The sequence below is a fragment of the Fopius arisanus genome, unplaced genomic scaffold (genome assembly GCF_000806365.1).
Source record: "Fopius arisanus strain USDA-PBARC FA_bdor unplaced genomic scaffold, ASM80636v1 scaffold00010, whole genome shotgun sequence".
In the NCBI taxonomy this organism is placed as follows: Eukaryota; Metazoa; Arthropoda; class Insecta; order Hymenoptera; family Braconidae; genus Fopius; species Fopius arisanus.
Genome location: NW_011887749.1, coordinates 881,371 through 907,428, shown reverse-complemented (window position 1 = coordinate 907,428; position 26,058 = coordinate 881,371). Strand labels below are relative to the sequence as shown.

Genomic DNA, 26,058 nt, shown 5'->3' with positions numbered 1-26,058 from the left:
TGAAGAGAACAGTTCTCTTTAACGCGAAAAATTCTTCAGAGATTTTAAAATTTCTCTCTACCTTCAAGAAATTCGATAGAGTTTTTGACGGAATGATAAAGTTCTTTATAAAAACTACATGAATAATCCTCTCTCCATTCCAGAAATTATGCAAAATCAATGTTCAAAAGGCTTTCGAGGTGTGAGGGATTCCGTCGAGCCCTCACAGACGCCGTCCCCGAAGCAACACTGCGTCACATCGACAAAACCCTCCGATCCCTTTAGTCCCCATAACTGAAGGAAAATTAACAAAATGTCAATAAAGCTCAAATCACAGCATGAAATAAAAACAAGTCTGCAATCGCCTCAAGCCCCTACAATTTTCCTAGTCTGAGTAATAACAAAAAAAAAATGCCGAATAAAAGAGCAGAAGAAATGCGCAACAGCTTGAAGCGAATCCCCATTTTTCATCTTTTTATCCCATCGACCGATTATTTATAAATAATCAACGAATCCATCGAATTTTTGTAATGAAAATTGCATCACATTTTGTAATACTGTTTCATCAGCTCCTTTGAGGACAGTCATTTATATTTATACGCGCAATTGTGTAACTGTATAGTTGTTTATGAAACCGAGAAATTGAATCGAATAAATAAAATTGGAAAAGGATCATAGAGTAAACTAGAATTAAAATACCTCACACTTTTATTAATGTCTATTACAGTGGTCATTTAAATAGAAAACATTACTTTCCATAAAATACTCATAGATTCACAACTGCAATAATTAAAATAATTATCAACTCTCGCCTATTCTAGTGCAAAATTAAAAATAATTAAAGAAATCCTTGATGATTAGTTCTGTTTCTAATCGATCCAAATTATTAATAATCAATTAAGAATAAAATGTGGAAACAAATACAATAGAATTATTGCCATCAGTAATAATATAACAATCACATGAATTTAATCCGTGAAACGTGACTAGTCGATCCCAATTTTTCTGTTAATTAGGTAATTGGGTAATTTCACCGATAATGGGTGACTCTGGGTTACAATGGCAGATATATTAATATCTGTCCGGATATATTAATATTGAGCTTCTCATTCGCAAGATAAATCAGTAACATGTCTAAATATTATTTTCCAAGATATTAATCACCGAAATATATCCAAGAATATTATCCACTGAAGTAAAATATCTGAAAATATTGTTTAACTTTTTCAATAATTTAATTGTTGATGCTTCTTCTCTATTATCAATCATTCCTATTATTATTATTATTATCACTCACTGTTTAATGATTGATTAATATGGGAGAAGAAAACTGGTAAATGCAAAATTATCCAGCAATTGTGAAAAAAAAACAACCAAGTGAAATGCATAAAAATAATTCTCTAAAATATTTTCAGATATTATATTGGACAATGATAACGCATGATATTCAGATGAGCGATATTTGCACGTGTGATATTTGAGTTGGTAATATTTTGACTGTTATTAATGTTTTTAAAATTAATGTTATTTTTAGTAATATTCAGACGTGTTGCCGATAAATCGAATGAGGGAAATTCAACTGATCACGTTTGACTCAATTAATTCATTAGTGTTTCATTATTTTTAATGAATAATTAAGGAATAAAAACGGGATGGAAATAGTTTGAATTAAGCTGTTAAGGTTTCCACTTGGCTGTCTGGTATTTCATTCTTGTCTTCAAGGGACTCGACACTCTTTGGTGAGGTTGACCCCTTGGCTGAGTCTGTTGCTGTGGTAGTAACTCCTGAATTTTCTTCAGTTGCGTCCGGGGTGAGGTTTATGCCACTCTCTGGTTTAATGTCGATTATGTGCAAGCGGAAGCTGAAGTTGCCATCATCACCTTCACTGTCGTATGTTGTCAGGTTTGTCGTCACGACGTGCCCATCAATTCGCTGAAAGGAAAATAAAGTTCAGAGCAATCGGTGAGAAATTGAGTCGGATAATTCATCTTGCGACGAGGCAAATCGATTTGAGTCGTTTTTTTTCGAGGATAAAAATATATTTAAAGTTTTTTTTGTAATTCAAAAATTCCCATGGGAAATTTCTGGCATTTTTTCCCCATGTTTTTTTGTCCTCGATGATTTTCCCCGTTTTTTCCCATTCAATTTTTTATATTGCTTCCAATTTTTCTCGTCAAATCAAGCATTAATTGTTATTGTAAACTTTATACAAAATATAAGCAACTGAAATAGAATCCATTTGTATTTCGGTGTAGATTATATTGAATGGAATTGAATATTTCTGTTAATTGCGCAACACTAACAACCATCCGCATTCATTTCCGGAAAATGTGGAGAATTTGAAATTCTCGTATTATGAAAAAAATAGTAGCTCTTTTCCACAGCAATTAAGATTTCATTTTGTTTTGCTAGTTTTTCTCGTACAACGGTGGGATATTTCGTTTAATGCTGAAAATTTGCCGGCGTCACACGATATCACTGATTTTATTTTCTTTGCTTTTCCACTTTTTTTTAAATCCCTCCTTTTTTTTACACAGTTCTCGGTGTGTTACTTTCCTTCCTGAGTAAGTGGAGAGGCTTTCTCGTATTTCCTTTTTTCTTCTACATCGTTCTCACCCCCCCATTTTATTCTTTATTTTCAACTTTTTCTCTCTTTTAATTTTCCCTCACGTTGCAACACTGTATTTTCGTTTGTATTGCACTGGACTCGATGAGTCCTCTTCGTATAAAAGAGGAATATGACGCTGAGAGATGTGGAAGGGGTTTAGATCGAATTTTTACTACGGAACAGGAACAGAGGCGAGTGATTGGCGGACATCCCACGTTATTATTAAAGACTTTTTTTAGTCCTTTTCACCGAAAAAACTGGCAAATGGAGAAAAAGTACAAAAGCACGGATGAAAGAGTGTAAAGGAAAGAAACATTGAAAAAATGTGAAAGAGAAATTACGGGGTAGAGCGATTTGACGTCAAAGGAAATTCTGATGAATTTGTATTGATTTCGAGAACAATTCCTACGAATTTCATGTGAATACGCGGAGAAAAATTGTTTAGATACCATTTTTCCACCGGAAAAATTACAATCTATCGGCCATGAGTCATTGTAATTCCATCGCTGGTGAGGGAAATTTTGTTTTAGTTTTTTCATACTCGGAAAATTTTTCAGTGCCAGGTGGAATTTTTCTCGCGGAAAAAAGTTGATACAAAAATTTAACGCTTTCTGGGAGAAACTCCACTGAAAAATTCTAATTGTTTTCCTGGTGTTTCTCATTTTTTTTTTCAATGCCCGCGATTTTTCTTTCACTTCGAGGCAAATGTTTAACGCAAAATTAGTTAAAATAAACATAAATTTGAAGCAAAAAATGTTTTCCCGCGGAATTACATCAGAGCGATTGATCAGAGCGAATAGATTGAAAAAGGAGAAGTTCCTTTAATTTTCCAGGCGAATATAGAAAAATGCCGGCAATTTTTCTTTCACTCTGGAGAAAATGGAAAACCCGGCGAGAGATAGAAGCTAGAGAAGGAAGAAAAACCCTGAAAATGATACCTGAGTAACGGAGGTCGTGTTGCCCCCTTCAGGAAGTCCTTTCCCTGAGAACAGTTCGCCGATTTTAGTGAAAGTTTTTGTGATAAAGTCGCTGAAGCTCTCCGCGCTTTCTGCAAATCAAAAAAGAAACACACACAAATTTAATGAAATGGCTATTGGCAACTTAACATTTTACTCTCCCAATTATAATTATCTGCCTCCGGTTTCCGATGCCTTAGAATTATTATTGATAAAGATAAATAGAATGAAAAATTCAAAAGACGTGAATGAATGGCCATTGGCTGGCAATTACCCGAGAACCTTTGGAGGTGAGACTTTTTTTTTGCATTTTTTCTTCAGCCCGTCCTTATACCCCAGTGGAGACGATTATTCCTGATCTTATCGATTTTGCATGAACCTAGAATATCATCGACACCCTTCGACGACTCTCGAGTTTTATATTCACTCTGGTATTACTTGATCATGAGATTGTCCTCTCAAGCGAGTTTATTGCGCCTCCTCCTTTCTCATATTTTTTTTATCCCTCGATTCAATTGGTTGCGGAGTTCATTTGAGTGATAATACGTGGAAAGAGAATTATTTCTGCCAATTAAAGAGGTTGCGCTAATTTGTTGGAGATAAGATTTTTTTATTATTTTGTTGTACCTTTGGTTTTGTTTGAGAAACATCATTTTTTCCTGACGAAGAGATTGCCGGAATTCTCTGGGGTGAATATATTGCAAATTTATTTCATATCGGATGAGTTTATTTATTTATTTATTTTTTTTTAATATGAGTTTTTTTCCGTGGAGTTTAATAATTCTTGAGTGATTCTCGTCTTTTTTCACGGGAAATTTTTTAAAACGATCTGATAATTTTTTATAATTTCCATGATTGCTTTTTTTAATTAGTCGTGAATAAATAAAAGGTTTAAATGGTGTGGGTTAATTAAAAAAACGAATTGAAATGGAAATGAAATGAAATCATTTTCAAATGACTAATCAAATGCCCATGAACTCCATTTTTTGTAATAGTCAAGGTCTTCGTTAGCGATAATTGTTTCTTTCAATTCCTATCAACTAATTATATTATTTAAATATAAAACAAGAAGTTATTATTATGGCATGATCCATCAGCATGACGTACCCCACGGAGATCTTTGATAACTTAATTAGTACGGGCATTAGCCCACTCCACTGAGAAAAAAAATCTGCAAAGTAAATTTACTTGCCACAAGTAAATATACGCAAATATTAGAGTTTGTAATCTGCGGGAAATTTTTACTTTTTTTTTTTCAGTGTGAACTGCTGAGCAGTTTTGCCTGAATTTTTTGCACGAAATTTCGGATATTATTACTGTGTTTCAATCTCACTGGAATTGCAGGATATTTTGTCCCTGAAAATGCAAAATTTCGTATAAAAATAAAAAAATACAATGAAAAATTCGTTCCATTTTTCCTAGAAAATCGACAAAAATCGTAGAAAATTCGGAGGGAAAAAAAAATCGTGTTGTTGTAACAGAATTTCCCTCAATTTCCAGAAAAACTCGAAACTCCACGATTTTTACTCGGAATCGCGTACGCTGCCCTCCAAATTTTCAATCAAAGCCCCGAAATTTTATTTTTTCCTCTCTAAACATCAATCGAAGTTGCGTGAAAAAAAAAACCGGTAGGAAACCGGTAAACGTGGTGTGCGTATTTCGCATCCAAAAACTCCTTCTCATGGAGGAAAATGAGATCAAGGTCTCCATAAAATACCCAAACTTTCACTACTGCAAAGGCCGCCATCCAGAATGTGCACGATCGTGTGAATAATTATCGTTCAGTAGTCCGCATAAATAAAAAAAGTTAAAAACCAGAGGAAGAAAAAAAAAATCGCAAAGATAATGAGCGACCGAAGGCAGTCATTCACTCGAGTTTCAGTCACTGTGTAATTTAAATCGCGTGCAGAAACTCGTGTATCAAATTTACAAGCACAACACCAATACAACAATAATTTTTGTTGCATCGATTTTTCCCTCCCCCTATTTGAAATGAAATAAAATATGTGGGTTTTGATATTTCGCTTTGATCCGTTTTTTCCCCTCTTTTTAGTTTTTCCGTTTGCGATGGATATGGGAAAAAAAAAACAAATTGCCGACCCGCGGAAAGGGGAACTGAAGAAGTAACGATGGGTTTGAAATATGAACAATACGCTAATGTTTATTGCTCCGTATGCACCCTTTCATCCGAATTTTATCGCTGTCATCTCGATTGTCAGCTCGTCAATTTCACGACGCATCAATAGCATAGCAGGCGAGGGGTAGATATCCGGTTGATTTTTATATCGGTTGTTATTGTGTTTACAGGTGAATAAATTGTTGTTACACCGGGTTGCGTCCCTTGATTGAAGAATTCGCTTGATATTAACAAAAATCGGTGACTGTCGCCAAAAAGCACGGTTGACAGCACAGTAACCGCTCCTAAGTGATCCATCTGAGGGATCTATCTTTAAGGCCCAATAAAAGTATTAACATCATCATATTTTAAGTCTCGAAATTCACTGTTGAGTGGTGGCATGTTCAACCATATGACCATTAGGTAATATTTACTGAATCATTAATTAATTTGAAAAACAGATTGTTTACTCGCATGATTCATCATGATTTGGAATAGTATAAAAAATAAAGTAGACTATGTATAGTATCGTGGCGATTCTCACGAGAAGGATTAAATTCCAGTGCAGATTAGAAGAATCAAATTCCAGTACATGAACCCATTAATTAATTTGTAATTAATGATTTGAAATCACTTCAAGATGCACCTCATTCTGGTAAGAATGATAATTATTGAATGTGAGTGGATCTGGCGGATATAGGATGATTTTGAACAGACGATATGAACAAGATGGCGTGTTCCAAGAATCGAAATTCGGTAATTATTACCGAATACTCGCTTGCCTCAACAAAACCGTTTTTTTTCTAAAACTGCACAGGAAATTATACTTTAATCAATCAACAATGTTTACAATTAACTCCACCGAATATATAATTAATCCAAGCGGATCGAGAAAAAATAGTCTACTCAATTCATCAGGTAACATGAACCGAATTGTTGTATCGGTGTTGGTCACTCGGTTATTCAATTAACCAGCTTGAAAAGGGAAGGAAAATCCATCACTCGAAATTAAAAGCTAATTAATTATCCCCTCATTGAGGCGCCGTGGAATGAAATCATTGTCAAAGGAAAATCATTTGCACTCGAAATATCATTTGAAAAATAGACATCGCGGGAAATTGAAATTGAATTATCCCACATTTTTCATCTTTTCTGTGGAAAATGATATTTCAACAATTGGTGTTATATTCGGGTGTGGATATATATGATAATAATTTATGCCTGGACTAGGGATATAACGGTGTGAGAGAGCGTGGATGGCAAACGACCCGATAAATTTTGCATATTTTACTGGCGTTCACAATGCGTCTCGGTACAGAGAGTGTACAGAATATTATATGCGGAGCCGATTCTCGTATAATATCCCATCCCCATTTCACCCCCTACAACCACCCATTTTTCCACCCAACCCTCAACACTAGCGATTATTATTACGACGGAAATCGCAGCAAGGATACCGCCCCTCACGTTATGTTATTCATTGGAATTATTCATGCGTTTGTCCGTTGAAAATCTTTTTTAAAAGACGAATTTTTCTTCTCTTTATCGCATACACCCGAAAAAATTCTATTTATTACATTTTCATGTTGACAAATGCACGTTATCTTTTTTCACTAAAAAATTGTAATAAATACTCTTTACGAAATTTTCAAGGAAATTCCTTTCTAAATTGATACCTGAACCATAAAAGGGTTAATATAAAATCAAAAGTATTTATTACAATTTTCTATTGAAAAATTATGAAATATCGCAATTAAAACTAGAAATTTGCGGTGGAATAGGAAGACATAGCGAAATTTTAGCAGAAATCTTTTTTGTAGTTCATCCGACGCTCTACACAAAAGATTTTTATAAAAATTCTTCTATCTCTCTCCATTTACGAGGTATCCAGTGATAGCTGATACTGATCGCCTTAAAAATCAATTTGCCCTACGCTCGAGCATCGCATCACAGAAATTTTTAAATATTCCTCTTATCTACTATCTTCAATTCTGCTACTTAATTGATAATCATTTCTTACCATTAAAATGAGCAGAAATTGATTGGAGCATAATGTCAAGTGCTTTCTAAATAATTCAGGAGCCAAAATTTAGATTGAATCCCCTAATTTAATTATTCAAGACTTGAGTGAAGTCGACGGGAACTCGGGTGCATATTTTAGGGAAAGCTTGCATTTTCGAAATGTCAGGTGCTATACACCAATTAGGAATGATTATTCCCATCAATTAGACGTCTTAAATAAGGCATCATTGTAATCGACTGAGCAGAGGGGTCGGTTCCTTTTCCAATTCATATTTGGCTCCCAAAAAAAATGTTTCAGAAACTCAATGAAGCTGAAAACTAGGGCATTTGATAGGAACAATAAATCCACAGTTTGCATTTCAACACAGTCGACCCCACACTTTTCCCACCGTAAATTTATTCAACCGACTTACGAATGCGCATATATGATTCCTCTCCTGACACTTACTCCACGTAAATCCCGAGGAAAAAACTTCTTTTTCAGAGATATTTTGTCCAATAGATTAAATATTCTTCGGGGGATAAGTGCGGTAGAAATAAATTGTCTTCCTCATGTTCCTGAATTCATTTATCTCGTTCTGGTAATTTACAAAATCATTCAATCACTCTAGTTTAAACCGCCAACAAAAAATAGATATATAGATATCAAGGAATTTTTATTATTTATTTATTTCATTTCGAGATTTTGGCAGACAGATTAAATATACTTCGAGGGAGAAAAGGTAAAGAAATCAACCGTCTCCTTCATGTTCCTGAATTAGTTTCTCATTTAACTTACAAATTTTAGGAAATTACTGAATGACTCCCATTTCTCATCAAGGAATTTTCATCTGGAGAAAGAATATTTTCATAAAAATGCATATATCCTTAGGAAAAATAATTTCCCTTCACAGTGCAATGTGGAAATTCTGTCATTGCGTTTTGAGATTAATAATAATTATTATCATGACAGCCTCAGAGCATGCGCTTGGAATTTCTCGTGTGCATCATCCACTGGAATAACTCGTTGATTCCTGAATCCCCTGAAATCATCGTATCGACGAATAGAATTTAGATAATCCAGAGGAGTTGACGTAGCTCGTGGGCTGAATTACGGAACAAAGAGGTCGTGCCCTCGAGGCAAGATATTTGCACAAGCAGTGATCTCTGGTGACCTTTTGTCCCGTTGTTGGAATAAACACATAGTGCAGGCACTTGTGTATGATGTTGCTTTATAAATAGCTGTTTGAACAGTGGTATTCATCGATAAATCAATGAGCGTTTATTAAAGCATTAACCAATTGTCTAGACCAAAATGTCATCCTGAAGTAAATGTCAGGCGAAGTCAATGTTAAAATAATTATTGACCTTAATGAATGTTACAAAAGGCTAACATAAGGTTTTGAACGAACGAGTGATTGTGATTTCCTGAAATTTCATTCATTCCAGAATATTTCATTTCATCCCTGATTATTAATTGATCAGACATTCATTATCATGACTTTATAATTGGCGAATTGATAATTCCTCACGTGGAGTTTGAGAAAGTGAAATCAAATGGTCGTAGTATTTTATAGTGACATTTCTTGCAATATTCCTCTTCAAATTAAATTCTAAATATATCGATGACTCCCCAATTCAATTATCACTCTCACCTATCGCCTCGGATCCACTCTCAATAATGGTAGAGGCACTAAAAAAATTATCTCGAAGCCTTTCCAATAATGTCCTCCCCAATCCTTTGATCTTGTAACCTTTACCCAAAACCCCCAAACGAACACTAAAAGTGCATTAGAGGAGGTAACGCCTGTACCGCTGAGCAGGGAATACCGCTCACTCCATTTTCTCCCCAATTATCGACTTGGAAATATTTTCAATAATAATGATAATGAACAATTTCATGACAGAATCTGACTGTTGAAAGAATTCCACACAATTAACTATTTTGAATATTTAAAAAATGCATGAATAATTTCACTATTTTTTTAGGTCTTTACAGCGTCAACTTGGCGGACTAGTAATCAAAGTTTTTGACAGTTTGACAGCTGGAAGTGTCATATTAGGCAGTGGTTAGTCGATTCGCGCGACATTCACGCATCGTTTGAGACTAATTCGAGCTCAGGATCTCCCTCGCCACAATAACTATCAAGAATTTTGTTGACGCCGAGAAGTGGTAATACTGCACACAGAAAACATTAACTATAAAATACGAGATTTTAGACGGAATTTATGATATTTTTGATCTCGTTGATTTTTTGGCGTCTTTTGTATTTTTACAATTCTCTCCCTTCTCGTATTTCTAGCTCAAATTTGTCGAATTATCTGCAACTTTCGTTGTTTGACATCTTTTTAATTTTCAAAAATCTGACGCTCATTTGGGCAATAATTCGCAATCTCCATCAGTTTCCGCCATGATTTCTAAGTTTCTGAGATTTACTTAATTTTTGATATTTTTGGGTTTTTCAATTTTTCCACCGTTTAGAGAATAATTTTCCCGTAAAATTCCACCGAAACAGAAAAAATAAAGGATTAATTAAAGGAGAATTGAGGAGCAAAAGAAAGAGGGCAGAAATGATCAATTATTGATTAACAATGCGCACTATTACATACCAACGTTAGTATTTGATTAGACTGGAGTAGTGAAAGAAAATAAATTCACCACAGAAAAGTATCATTACTGTCTGTTTAAGAAAAAAGTCACTTTACGCAATATCCTCTGAGCGGTATTGGAATGGTGCCCCGTGGCACGACACGACCGCCTCTCCGCCAGCCCAACGGGTTCTCTCTTAACTCCTCCATTAATTTCTCGTATTCTTAGGGAAATTACTCGTTTGCACTTGAAAAATAACGAGTTGAATGGTGAAAGAAGCCTTGAAACTCCTGTTTCACCGTTGAAAATGTGAAACTGGCATTTTGGCTGGATTGAGCAGCACATGCATTAACCCACTCTCGACAAAAAAAAAAAAACAGCTGTATAATTACCCCCCAGTGTTATCGATCACCAACTGCATTGCACATGCACCGCTAGCGTTATGTTTTATGTACAAACACATGTGATATATTCATCCAGGTGGAGATGGACGAATGATGCGGGCAGATTGTTGAGGCCCCCACACATATCGTGATGTGCACACACGGTACATGTACATTGTTAATAATGTGGTATTGGTAACGTGTGAAAACGCATGACCACATATAGGCTTTTCAAACGGGGATATGTGGCTAAGCGAGATGGACTCCGGAATTCAACGGTGTGCCCTATCACGTGCCGAAAACAGGACTTCACTTACAAAGCACATGTATCTCGGTGTAATTGTATGTACCTGAGGGTTTTGCCAGGGCACTTGGATCATTACAGTGGTGTATGTGTGTGGTACAACTACTTCCGGTGGTCTCCGCTCACTCGACACGCGTATATCGGATATACCTGATATTGGAGCACTGCCAGTACATGGATAACTCGGTACTTCACGGCTTTTTAGAATAACTGGTCGTCAATATTTTATGGGACTCATCTAATCACCGATCATCTCTCACACGGAATACCATAAATAGACGAAATATATTTTGTAGGAGGAGAATTTCATTTGTCAAATATATTATATATTATATCTTATGGTTAGTATTAGGAAATATACTTGAGGGTATCATTTTTTTTAGATGTTATATGCAATGTATATTTGACACATATTTATATATATTTTTATGTAATTTGAAATATATTTGCGGATCTGTTTTTGTAGAGGATATATCTATTAGGATAGCCTTTCGGGGGAAGTGCAATGGGTTTTACTTTTTTGCTTGGAAACATGAAAATTCGGGGAATTGGACATTTTTCAAAGGCGAGAGGGGGAGAAAGTTTCTTAATGTTGGAAAAGATTTATTGATGCTAGGAGAGAAGTTTCTGGAGTCAAGGATTTTATTTATTTTATTTCTTTCGAGTTCAATTTTTTTTAATCCAAAAAATCTGCACGTCGTTTTTTGCGGGCCATTTTTAACTCTAATAGTGGAGCAGAGAACGCCATTAATTATTAAAAATAATAATATTTATGGGATATTTTTACCGGGAATTCTCAATAAATAAAGTGCACGGAAAATTGTAGCTCTTCAGCATTATGTTATTCTTACTGGAATTTTTAGTGGAAATTGAGAATTAATTTGTCAACAAATTTATTTCATCAATGAAGAATTCTACAAAAATTTCCTGTCACTTTGCCATTGTTAAAAATTTCAAATGTAATCTTCCAAGAATGTATATCCATCTAGTCTCTAAACAAATCCGTATACAGAAATTTCAATTTCGGTGAGTCATACTGACAATATTGACAATTACGCGAGTGAAATTTTCAGTCATTGGAATGACCGGGTCGTAGGTGATTCCCGGATTTCCTCTCAACAAATATATTCGCATGCTGATAATTCCAGCTGCAAGGTCGGCTCCCATGATAACTGTCACCAGAGTTGCTGCTGATTAATTCATTCTGACTGATTGATCCACTGATTACGCGGAGTAAAATTGGAAAGATTACAATGATCATTAATTGGAGAAATAAAAAAATGACCAACAGGGCATTCAACTGAGGGCAAAAAATAAGTTGTGGAAAATAAAAAATAACTTACACCTCCAAACAAGTTTTTAAAAAAATTAATAAACATGAAGGTGAATGAAAATAATATTCGCCGCAATTTTTTAATCCACTGTATCACCAGCAACAACCACCGCATGTCTCCCATTAATACTCATAAATACATTTACACAATAATTGCTATCCAAGAGTCGTGTAACCCACTGTTAGCATTTCCGCGCATTAGCAGTCATGTATGCAAGTCGATTCCACGCGCAAACATTGCCGTACATGCGTGCAACTAGATGAAGAGTACATACGGCTGGGAGAGGCCTGGATTATGTACACGCAGAGATGCACGCACCAAAAAATTTCATTGAAAATTAAACCTAATTTGCTGGACTATTTTTTCAATGGGTCTTCTGTTAGTTTTTCATCGATTCTACTGAACTCATTAACATCTACAATATTAATTAGTTTGATTTTATAAAAATAATATTGTATTTTATTATCATAATATATATCAAATATATATTACATTCAATATAACATCTATCTGATATATTTTAATGTCTTATATCCATCATATATAATTCATATACGAATCATGTAAGATGATGATAATATATTTCATATATTTTTCTAGTTTTTGGTGGTTCATTTTTTTTTATTAAAAATGGGATGAGGTTGTTCGAAATTATTATTATTTTTGTTATTATATTTCATGATGAGATTTTTTGTGTGATCATCGTTAAGAGAGTGTTTTACTTACTGCGAATGTTGCGATCCAAGTCATATCCCATTGTTCTTAATGGATCGGCGGCGAAGAGGTTTCCGTCGTCATTGTTACCATTAGGCAGGGTTGGCCGTCCACCAACTAACCATCGATAAATGGCAGCCTCTGGCCTCTCCTCGTCAGGTAGTGCACCTGAAAAAAATCCCTCACAATAATTAAATCTACCAATTATAATTTTACCATTTACAATCAGTACATCCAGAAATAATTTCTGCCGAAAAGAATATTTAGTACATGTAAGTTAATTTTTCGGTTTTTCGCATCAGATATTATTTTCCCGAGCGCAATCACTCGAGATTTATATTTTTCTCCATTGAGTTACAAAAAATCAAATTCCAGATAAATATTTTCAGCTCTCAACTGAACAATGAAAAATAAAAAAAACCAGTCAACAATTACCTGAAAAGTTGTAACAAAAAATACCCAGCGCTCATTCACTCGCGATTGCCTGGAGATAATCCCCGGAATTAGTTTTTTAAAAAAGAGTAAAAAATACTTCGAAACTCTATTAGGAGATAAATATCATCCGGAATTATTCGTCCGTCGGGCGAGTGGAAAATTTTCTTTTTTTTTTTTTTCATTTTCATCTATTAATCTTTGGTCCTCCCGTTCTGTTCTTTTCGTGCACCAGTGGGAGCATCCACCCCCTCCCACCCTATCTCTCTCATACTATTCTCCGAAAAGTCTCTTTCGTGTCGTCTCATGGGACTCGTCGAGAATTCTCGAGTGCCTCGGAAAATATTCACGATCTTGGAAAACTAAAGTTTCCACTGGCCTCCCCCCTCCCCCGGCCCCTCTGCCCCCCCACCCCCCATTGAAAAAAGTACAGGGATGGAAACGAAGGTTTCCAGCAAATTTTTCAGGCTGAAGGGATACTGGAGAAGGTGAAAAAAAAAAATAGGGAACAGTGTGAATGTCACGTATAATTCAATTCTCAACGTCTGGAGATGCTGCGCCCAATGACCCCCCGAAAAGGAAAATGAGGGCTAGAGGTTTGGAAGGATCCCTGAGATTCCGCGTTGGCTATTATCCAATTTGCCAGGTTCCTCGTCAATTCTCGTTGGTGCATGGCACGTAGGAAGGCAATTGAAATCAATTTGTCTCGTAGCTTTGCACAATTTCTACCATTACTCTACTAGAGAGCGATCGTTAGGGGGTGAAAAAGTTATGGAGAATGTGCTATTTAAAAAATTGCTGTTACATTTATATCAACAATAGATTTATCCAGGAATATAATTTTAAGCTGAAGCATAATCTTCGGTGAAAGTCCTGGATCATATAGATATTTTTTTATTTGAATTCAATTTTTTTGTTATTACGTACTCTCAATAGATTATTAAATCAAATCAAATGAATATCTACATGAATTAATGCATGTATTAAATTGAATATATTCAATGAAAAAACAATTTATAGATATATTTAGATTAATTTCATTATTTACTTTATCTAGGAATTAAATTTTATTAAGAGAACTCAATGCATTAATTATGTACTTTCATCACAGATTGAAACAGCATCAGTGAATGCATTGAATATATCATTATAGATTTCATTTCTGGAATAGATTTTTTGTGCATGTCCCACAATGGGAGTAATAGAAAAAAAGGAAATAATGATTTTCCTACTAAAATGTATTACTTCGTTAAACAATAAAAAATTTATTTTTCTTTCGAAGCCATCAATTTGACATAATAATGGAGTGATTTGAAAAAAGGCGTTCATCACTTTAGACAGTCATTTTGTCATCCGAGAAACTTATTGAACAGTGATAATTGCCACTACATCAAGTTGAATAAAAACACGTCAATATCGCCCTGCACTCTCCTATATTAATAAACATTAATTATATTAACAAATCGACGTAACGAGAATGAGACGAAAAAATAGGCCAGTCAATCTATTAATTTCCAAAGACAATTGTCAATATTCCACTTGTTGATATACATCAAATTATAGGAGTCATGATTGACTGTCAGTCTCGTCATCCAGGTGTATCCGTTGGTGGATTTATACATATACACCAAACATTAGGGAGGACAACTATATCAAGAAGGGGTTGGGGGGTTGAGAGAGGGGGAGGGGGTGGTTCTGGTTTATGCACGTACAACTGCACCCGAGTGGAGACACCGATGCTCCGACCTAATTACACTAATTACCTTCACCGTCCACGGGGCTTCAACCGGCTAGTGAAACAGCTAGAAATGTTCACGCTCGAGCCACACGCCCATTCGCCAACCGCCAATCAGCGTGTACTATAATTAACAGCTGCACAATGCATACAGAGAAAAAAAAAAGAATTGACTGTATATTTATTTGTCGGGTTGCTTTTTGCCCCTTGGGATGACCTATTTCAGTTGGAATTCAACATCCAGACGAGAGGCCATTTTTTGTTTATTTTTATGGCGTTAATTACATTAATCAGTTTTTGGGGAAAAGGGTGGGGTTACCCCCTTTTTTCGTTGGTCACTATTTCTAATCCTTGAATTGCTGAAAGGATGTGGTATCAAGGAAAATCTTACTGAGAAGTTAAGTTTCTTTTAAGTGTGTTGGGTAGGGCTCCTCCCCGCGGTGCGATTGGTGAGCGAACTGAGCGAGGGGCGGGGATCCCGCCCCGTTTGCTCACTTTGCTCATTTCGCTCCCGCCTTCCCACGGATGTTAACGGACGAGATATCGTTTTGAAGCTTTTATCTTCAATTAGATAACTTTTTTAATATCATCAGACCCGAAATATGTGTTAGTGCAATTTGAGTTAGGGTATTGGGCGGAGCCTTTCCCGCTGCGCAATTTTGGAGCGAATTGAACGAGGGGCGTGGCCCTGTACCATTTGCTCATATTGCTCTTGACATTCCATTTATTGTAGCGGAGGCAAATTATCAGGCCGAAAATTCGGATTGTTGAACTAGGAATTTCAATTTGAAATTTGGTTTGAAAGTGGACAATAAGGGTAGATTGGGAAATGCGTGGATTTTATCCGGGTCACGAATTTTAATGCCTCGACACTCCACCACAGATGTAAATATTCTGCATTCGGTACATATTCTCGAGACACATGTTATGGATTATTAATTTCTCAAGTACACCAGGAAATGCACACGTTGACAGTGTCTGAAGTGTGCCACGTTGGCTGAATATTTGCGAATGCAATGTGCTAAAGCCAGAATCTGCCAACCTCATCATCCACCGTGCATTATGAATTCCAGTAATTTTCCACGGTTGCTTCGTTTTTTTTTTATTTTCAAAATTTCAAGTAGCCGTGTCCTCACGGTACATTCAAAGAGGAGAACCAAAAAGTAGTAAAAAAAATTCGGGAAAACTAGATTACATCGGAAATCATGATTTTTTCCCAGTATAATTATAGTTTTGATTTCGAAAAAAATATTTTAAAACCAGATTATACCAGAATGCCTCGTGTGAGAATCAGTGTAATCGTAATTAATGATTAACGTCTTCAAAAAATTGCCAAGCCTCGAAAAAATGACTCAACAATTTGCAAACAACTGCTATAATTTCTTCGCCCCATAAAGATTTGGAGACCTATGAAGATTTATAAAAATCTTCAATTCACTTCAATTTACATACTAAAATATATCTTGAGATTCGAAAGACCTTTTACTCTCTATTTAAAACGTATAATGTTCGTTTCCGGAAATATAAATCATCTTAACGCTCATTCAAAGTATATCGATTGTCTTAATGGATACTATATTCAGAGTTCAATCCGATTATATCTACTGTACCGATTGTTAATGGCGTGAAAAATGGATGTTTCTATATAAATTACGTATGCGCTAAATGCATTATATACATTATATACAATAATAATAATAATAACAATAATAATACTATAGACTCTTGCTATCATTATTATACATATATATTATTATATATTTAGGAGTCATATATGATAGGATAATAGTATAATATATAATATATTTAGACTAGTTTTTGGTAGTATATATATTTATTTTAATAAGGAATGACGTTGGCATGGGAGATCTGTATGGATGAATGATTTATTGATATTGAAATAATCTGAGGCGATGGAATGAAGCCCTCATTCAACGATACCATGACAAGTCGATAAAAGCCAAATGCCAAGTGTCCAAGAAGCACCTCATAGTTATACCCAGAAGAGGCAGTTGATGTCTACGGGTCGACACTGGTATTATGAAACTTTGTACCCAGATATACAGTTACGTACTTGCCATATACAACAGCGTTAAGGCAAAACGGAATAACGGATATATTCAACGTCAAAGCAGTAATAACTTGGAAGTACTTGAAGCTAGTGTGGTGCGACGCACATAGACCGAGTTATTGCGTCTGGTAGCCCGCTGTTACATGCACGTATAAATACATTATGCTGAGGAGGTGGAGTGGGAGATGAGAACGTGAGGAAAAAATGAAATTTCTTTTTAATATAACACGATATTTCTCTCCTTTATCGTCTCTCTCGTGGACTTCTCTCAATATTTTAAATTACATTCTATTTAACTATTTTTATTTACAACCCCGATTAACTCCCGAGTTGTTTCAAAACTTTTTCTCACACTGAGACTCATTCTTTTATCTTCGAAAATATTTGCAGTGAAATCAATACTTGACTCGACGAATTTTCACTCTCATATAATGAAATTTGCTATTAAATTTGACAAAAAATTCCGTCATTTTTTATCCAAGAAATTTGTAACTTTATGATAAAAAATTGAAATACTCTTAGAAAATTTTTTCTGAAGAAAACCACGGAGTATTTCTTGAATATAGATAATTCAGATTTCCACTGAGTCACTCGATGACTTCACTAATGCCAATTACTTTAATTTATTCTTAACATTATATTTGTTCAGAATTTTAGCACCTACTGAATTTTCAGTCACTGATTAGAGGAGTGACTCGTCCCGTGAGTCATGTCGCTAAATGAAACTATAAAGATTGTCTAGATGATAATTTTCAGTGGCTCTTTCTTTTGTTCATTGTTCTAGCGAATGCCTTCTGGTGCAATAAAAATTATCGTAAACAGCCTTCCCAGAATATTCTACATTTCATTTTTCCCATGACTTTTTACGATTGGTACGAATTGGAAGATAATTGGAAAATGAGGAACAGGTGACCAATCATTTCCAAAACATACCTTGAAATCCTATTAATGTATCCAATTTTTTCAAACAAAATATTTGAAATATATAATATGTACATATATTTATTCAATCAAATATATTACTGAAATATATTCAATCGTTTCTCTCATTTTGCAAATATAAGATTACGATCATATCTAATTACTATTAATATATTATTACTATTATTATTATTATTATTATTATTATTATTATATTATATTATATTATATTATAGTTTTTTCATCGCACGAGGAAAGTCGGAAAATCCAAAGGCGAGTTCTTGAATTGGTGCAAATGAAAATCAATATTTCCCTATATTTCTTAAGAATAATTACAACCCGTATGATTGTTGCGATGATGTTAAATGCCGTCCGTTGAAATGTCACAATTGTCATTCCACGTGATTTATCGTTTCTTTTTTTTTCTCCGCGTAATTTTTTAAAAACGTCAAATCCCAAACAGCACGCCAAGATAATCCGTTGGATGACAATTTCGAGGTACAACAATTGAAGGCAATTTCGGTGAAGAGATAAACGACAAGGGCCCGTTGATTGAAGTCAATCATTTCCACTTGATGTATCGCTGAGTATTTTCGCAACGCGAGGTGCACGTACGACGCAGAATGCCAGGAAAATTTCCTATTAAATAATCTGTCATTATCCTTACGCTGAGGACAATGGACACTCGCACGAGTGGCATGCGTGAATTATTCATCCCGATGAGTGAATATTTTTATTCCACCGTTGACAGGAAGCGGTAATTAGTTTCACAAAAGACTTGGCTGCGAGTGACGCCTGTGATAAAGAGAAATACAATGGAAATGTCGTATTTTCTAGAGGAGACATCTGTCGTTCGTGTTGCATTTTGATGAGATTGGATTAGACATTTAATGCAGTACCTATTTTATGATCGAATCGTTTCACTTCGGATTCTCGTCATTCCTCTCATTTCTTTCCCATTTTTCTCTCACTCTGAAATAGTCAATGACTCAATAACAAAACTCAATAAATCGACTACATTTTTCACATGAATTATCGAGTTATCTCGAAATCTATCGATTTCAGATAAAAACATCAGAGAACTTTTTCATAGCTTATTGAATTTACGATAGCAATGTTCTTATCGCATTTTCTCCTAAAATCAATCATTGGTCGTATAATAAATAGTTAATAAAGCAATAAAGCGAAAACGACCGCTTTAAGGTTTTTTTCATTATTGATTTATCTCGATAATTATAAATTTGAGGTGAAAAAGTTGGGAGACATTTTTATAGCTGCTTCAATTTCTGAATGAAAATGTCTTCTGGTATTTTCTCCTAAAATCAATCGTTTATCGGATTAATCGGTCTTTACCCCGAGAGAAGAATATTCCGGAATTAAACTATATGGATTGAATTCCACATGAAGGATAACGATAACTTTTTTTTCATTCTTACATTTTCTCATTGTAATTATGATTATAATTATTTTCAATCAGTTTAATGGAATTTCCATGGAAAGCGCTGAGAATTCATACAGAGAAGAATTAATTTATAGCCACAGGCCGCTGACTTGTTTTAACCGCAAAAATTCCAAGAAAGCATTCATTTCCCCGAGGAATTATTTTGAAATTAATCCAAAGCGTGAGACTGCTGCCTTTTCGATTTGAACTGGCAAAAAAATAGTGTCAACATGCATTCCCGAATCTTTCTCAATTTCCTCCTGAGAGACCCTCGAGAATAAAATATTTATTTAACCCAGCAGTAGCCGGAGACAATCTACACTCTAATCCTCTTACTGGTTTTCCACTCAACGACATCGTATTGATTTCGATTTTTCTTTCAACGTTTTTTATTCCACTACTGAAACTGTTTTACGATCTGAATACGTTGAGGTGTCAGTGTCTTGATACCGTTAAAACTCAAATGAGATGGAGAAAGATGGTATTGAGGGAGAGAGACGATGAAAAGGGTTGGTTTATGGCTTCTCCAGCAGCGGTAATTGAATTGTCTTCCGGTCGAGCAAGCGTTTCCGCATAATTCTTGCACCCACAACGGCGACAAGGAGCTTCGAGGGTAATTCTTAAAGTACGATTCAACCCCATCCCTTAAACCCTTCAAAACCTGTAAGCCTACGCTGAAAATCGCGCCTCTACTGCTTCCCTACTTTGATAGACAAATTCGATTGATGCTATCCCTTAACTATTACCCAATACAGCTCTCCAATAGGAGTAATTACTTCATTAATCATTCATTAAGTATCCCCGGTGGAAAGATGCGTTACATATAATCCTGATCTGGGCCTGATCTCAGATTGAATCCATAACTGATCAGAAGCAGTTCAATGAGTTCAATTTTTCCGCGAATAGACGCGGAATTATGAAGATTTGTGAGTTATAATTAATAGTTTTTAATTTCATTATAAAATCTTAAAACAATATATATCTTGACGTTAATCTAAAAAATTTACAAAAACACATGAAAAATGAGAAGATATCGGCAACAACTCATTAATAGTTACCGAATAAATCGTCGGCATGCAATATTTTGAAGCGATAATTTTTTTAGTTGTGCATTTGTTGTTGTGATTTTTTGAGGTAATATTTTGAGTTATGTTATTGTGATGGGTGATGGGAAATGATTGATATATATATAGGTAACCGATAATTAATATAACACGTAATATTCTCGTGTAATTTTTAAAGCACAAATTCCCTTACACCCCCGACCCTCATCTCTAAGCCTACGTAACACTTCTCTCTGTACACTCTGGCTTTCCCCTTGCGCACTCTATTTCCGGTTTTTCTGCGAATCTTGACATAATTGCGTTCCCCCAACCCCTTCAAGACTCACTCGACGACGACGAGGGAAAATATTTTTGTCTCGACAACCTCACCTGCTTCTTCTCGGTTCCTTATTTAAGAGGAGATGTTACTTTGCTTTTTCTCTTCTTTTCCTCTTTTTTTTTAACGTTTGCTCTTTAAATATTATACCGAGCTGGATGTCGTTTAATTTCACGAGGTTTATGGCAAAGTGGAGGGACGATTCATGCGCAACGTCAACCCGATGGGAAAATCCGCGTCAGCGGTTTTTGCTCTGTTGTCTTTCGTCAGGTTCAGGTTTCCAACGAGTGCTCCGGATTGACGGCTTGTTGAAAAATATTTGAAATTTCCGCAAACTTTTGACCAAAATATATTTAATATCAATAAGGATACCCACAAAAAAATCTACTGGAGAAAAATTCTGTTTATTTCCCAAAACGTAAATTTCAACGCGTGAGAATTTTTTTTCTGGTGAATTCCGAGAGATAAAATAGAGAATTATATTAGGAGAATAATTTGAAATTATCTTTCCTTTCTGAAAATTTATCGCTTCTGGTGAAAATTGTATTCCGCTGTACTGAAATTTATGGAAAAAATGGAAATAGTGAACTTTAATGTATTTTTAGTTGATGTTAAAAATGAGAATTTCAGTTCTCGATAATGGAAAGTGTCACGCAATTTTTCTTACGCCTTTTCTCCGTATGTGAAATGGATTCTCCAATAATCGATTCTATCGAAGACCTTATCCATGACCTGCCCCAATTTTCATCGATCCCCTTCGCTTCATTTCCCACCTGTCCTTCCGGAATCATACTGAATCGGATTAAATTCCCGATCTCCTTATTCCGCATCATTAAAAAATCGTTTTAAACCTTTCAGAGGACCTTCATGAGACTTCCCACGTTGAACTGTTCCCGTCAAGTTCACACCCACGGTGAACCGCTCTATCACACCGCGAATTCAAGTTTCCCTTCACTTCTTCTGTTGAATCGCAAAAAAAAAATCCTCACACACCAGGAAAAAAATTCAATAAAAATCAGCAGAAAATTAGTGTGAATACTTATTTGAGTGATTATTCTTCATTATATAATTATTTGATTTTTTCAATTTAATTATAATAATTGAATTATTATCTAATTTTTTACGGGAATATAAAATAAATCGGAAAAAATGACATGTCATGAGAAGAATTGAATAAAAATTATATACCAGGAAAAAAATGCGAAATAAAAGTTTTTATTTGCTTTGAAGCACCTGTTTTTCTAAATTGAATCCACAGAGGAAATGAAAGTCAATAAAAATCGTGAGTAGGAACTAAAATAGTACGAATCGTCATGTAAGTTTTATGATCTGTTCGGTAAAAATTAATTACCCGTCTGATAACCACAACTGTGGGAACAACAAGTCGTCGCGTCATTTTTCCCCAACGATTGAGAAATTACACCGGATTTATGAGTTCAATCCAAATTTAATTTTTATTCCTATTCCAATTAACGGAAAACGATTCCCCGCTGCGGATTATATGAAAAAGTCGTATAAATGCATTTTCTTTGAGACCACTCTCTAACGAATAACATGGGATTGAAAGGAGATAGCACTATTTTTATAATCACCTTTTTTGTAGCTCTTACTGTCCTCTATAAACAATGTGAAAACAAAAATATCGGTATCTTCTTTCGATACTGAGATATTTATTGAAAACGGGATTGAAAAAAAAAATTCTCATTGCTTGGAATTCCCCATTTATTTAGAAAATATCGCGGAATTGAAGGAAGATAGTGATAATTTCATGATAACCTTTTTGATAGCTCTCACCTTTCTCTACAAAAAATGTCAAAGTAAAATTATCAGTATCCTCCTTCGATACTGAGATATTTATTGAAAACTGGAATTGAAAAAAACGCAATTATCATCGTCTAGTATTCCGCTTTTCGGTCAATATCTTGAAATTGAAGGAAAATAGTGATAATTTTATAATAACATTTTTTATAACTCTGACTTTACCCTATAAAAAAGGTTCTTATACAAATATTGCTATCTTCTTTCAGTTCCGAGATACTCGTCAAAAATTGGGATTGAAAAAAATGCAATTATCCTGGCATTTCCCTGCAGAATTGTTCTGTTATTTTTCCTTGATGTTTTAAAACGCATAGAGTAATGGCAGGGAATGCAATTCCCCTGGAAAAATGAGAACATCCAAGAGGAGGAAGTGAAGTAAAACCGGTTTTCTCGATGAATTATGCGCGTCTCGAGTGGCAAGTAAAACCTTAACCTTCAGTGATTGAATGACGAATAAACGAGAGAAAAATCCACATCCTCTTTAAAAAATCATTTCCCCCTTCCCTTCACGCGAGTTAAAAATATTGGAATGAATTTTAAATCAGTCTCTGACACTCGTTAGTACTTGATTAAAAAATTCAATCCATTATTAACTGATTTACACGCCGAAGCGACAGATGAGAGGGCAATTTATACGAAACACAAAGTGGAAAACAATTAGTCTGTCGCTTGTTAGCCGCATAATTGAATCTTCAACATTTGTACATGCATTTGCTATCCTCTTCCACTCATTTCCTTCACCCCAAATATCTTTTTTTTTTTCATTATTTCATAAAAACGTGTGGTGTATATACGTATATTGTCATCGGTGCACCGCGCGATTGGATTCGGTTTTAATTGTTTCCGGCGAACGCCCCGGTGCTGTTGAAATATTTTTCAAATCTATATGTATTGGGTACGAAACCCATGCGGAGACCCAGAATTAAAGAAATGTCTATTCATTTGAGGTGGAAAAAAATTGAATTGATGGAAAAAATTGAAGGGGGTCTCCCGCATTCATCATAAAAAAATATTTCTTCTCAGCCATCAAAAAATGAAATTCTACATTGTCATCTGTATTTATATATTTTTTAGGCAAATAGATTCATTTCAATTATTTTGGTTATCTCCACTATTTCTCCACATTTTTTATTTTGCCTTCCTACAGAAAATTGAAGCCACTCGAATTTTTTTGTTGTGAATACACAAAATTGGTTCGTTATTTTTCTATGAAATACCCAATTCAAATCCAATGATAATTCCACGTTCTTCTCTGTATATCACATCTCCATACACATAATAATAATAAAAAAATAAATAAAAAAAATTCCCCAAAATAAATGTAGAATATCTTTTGTTCGAAAAACTAATCCCCTGACCTCAAATCTCTATTTCCAAAAGATGTAAACTCGAAATCTCAAATAATTCTTTGAAATTCCCCTAAAAAACTGAAAGAATAAAATAATAATTGAACAAGTACTCACGAGGTAATGCATGCGCAAGCGCAAGTAGTAAAGCAACCACGAGGAATCTGAATGATCCCTTCATTTTAGCAAAGAAAATTATCACTGAAATACACAAACTCAACTGAAAACTGAGAATATCGATCAAGGTCACGCACTGAACTGTCTCGTTGCTGAATGACTGTAACTCTGAGCTGAGCAAGTCAGAGTTGGTGGGTTATATGCACTGACTCGGGGACCAATCCTATAATCGACGTTTGTGATACGTCACGTGTGTGCTAAGTAACCAATACAACTCTATTTTCCCCACTTGTTACTTCACCCACACGCATTTTTTTTTTGTATATTCATCTGTCTTTGTGCTGACCTGGAACAATCTTGTGTTTTCGTTGGAGATGGAGGTGGCAGCTGCGGTGGGAGTTGAACATAGAGGGGATAGGTTTCACTAGGTCTGCCTGGAGAACCCGGAAGGTTCTCCATTTTTTTTATCATTTTACAATTATCATTTTCTAGAACTGCACGCGCAAATTATGTTCATGATAGCCGATTCCAGGTATTCCATGATGAGTTTTCTTCGATCCTAAGTTTCACAATTTAATTGTGATTATAGGAAATATCATTTCAAATTATATTGTTAAATTAAGATGGGAATGAGTAATTAATAATGACAATTATAATGATATATTGTATATTATGTTATGATATATTTTATGTTATGACTTATCATAGCTGATTTCAGATATTGTATGATGAATTTTCTTCGATTCTGAGTTTTAAAATATAATTGTTATAGTAGAAAATGTAATGTTAAATTATATTGAGTCGAGAAGTGAGTGAATTAATAATGAAATTACAGTGGTATTAATGATTTTCAATGGGTATATCGCTTTGTATTGCATATGATGATATATTTCTATAATCAGTCAGAGTATATTTGACTAATAGAAAGGATTTTAGGGTAAATGTCTAGAAAAGGGCCACCGATTTTAGAATTATATATGTATAATTCCCTGGATTGCGTCACAGAAATTTTTGCACGATAAGATTCGATTCTAGATATCCCAATATAGTAAGTTCACTATTAATATTAATATAATATTATATCATTATATTGTCAACGTCAACAAGGAATATATTTTTCACGATGTATTTCAGATTTTTTGTATCAATTTAATTGATTACTCGAAGAGTAATATCCAATATATTTCATATTCTTACATCATATATTGTTATATTTAACCAGAATATATTTAATATCATCATCTTCAAGTAAAGTGGTATTTTCCGTCCTAATATATACTCCCCCGAAAATGAATTTTATCTGGAAAACACGAGGGGCGAGAAAAGTCGTAAGAAAGTCTCAATATTTTCTTCCCAGAAATACTCACTGTATCGATTCTGAAACATCAGAGAGATTGATTCGTTACGTGTTTCACCACTTTGATACTGAATTATTCATCGTCCGTATTTGTATCACCAGGATGGTAATGAAATACCTCTTGTTATTGATTGGGTTCATCAACAGAGCGATGAGAATATAATAGAGGTGACCATTATTGACATTGGGATTCTCATTTTAAGGACATGTTGCTGTTTTGAAAATTCCTACTGTTTTGATTCACTTTGGAAAATGACTGTTTGTTTAAAAAAAGGCAGATGTCGAATTTTCGACATCGCACATGTCACACAAAATTCTATTTACCTAACTTTGCATGCATTTTTCTCAAAAGGTCCAATCGCTTTCTTCTATCCGCAAATGAGCAGTGGAATATCGCTGATTAACTAAAAATATATCAAATCAGTTCAATGATTGATGATCCGGGAATTTTCGGA

The 26,058-nt window shown here is 34.7% G+C and overlaps 3 protein-coding genes across 3 annotated transcripts in view; 2 read left to right on the top strand and 1 right to left on the bottom strand.

Annotated features, from left to right (window-relative positions):
• Positions 1-1,349, top strand: part of LOC105262711 (uncharacterized) — a gene marked incomplete in the record, with an annotated part of 30,992 nt that extends 29,643 nt beyond the window's left edge. The window contains 1 exon segment of the mRNA XM_011298432.1: positions 144-1,349. Coding sequence (XP_011296734.1) covers positions 144-264 — 121 coding nt within the window.
• On the bottom strand, positions 670-24,446 carry LOC105274286 (icarapin-like). Its single transcript, XM_011317234.1, has 4 exons — positions 24,247-24,446; positions 12,998-13,153; positions 3,526-3,635; positions 670-1,911 (listed from the first exon to the last, which is right to left on the bottom strand). Exons 1-4 carry the CDS (start codon positions 24,308-24,310, stop codon positions 1,648-1,650), a joined length of 594 nt encoding a protein of 197 aa, XP_011315536.1. The 5' UTR covers positions 24,311-24,446; the 3' UTR covers positions 670-1,647.
• iav (transient receptor potential cation channel subfamily V iav) overlaps positions 17,017-26,058 on the top strand; it is a 32,409-nt gene continuing 23,367 nt past the window's right edge. Inside the window, exon 1 of the mRNA XM_011317235.1 lies at positions 17,017-17,416. The gene's annotated coding sequence lies outside the window, so the exon portion shown is untranslated. The remainder of the gene's footprint in view (positions 17,417-26,058) is intronic.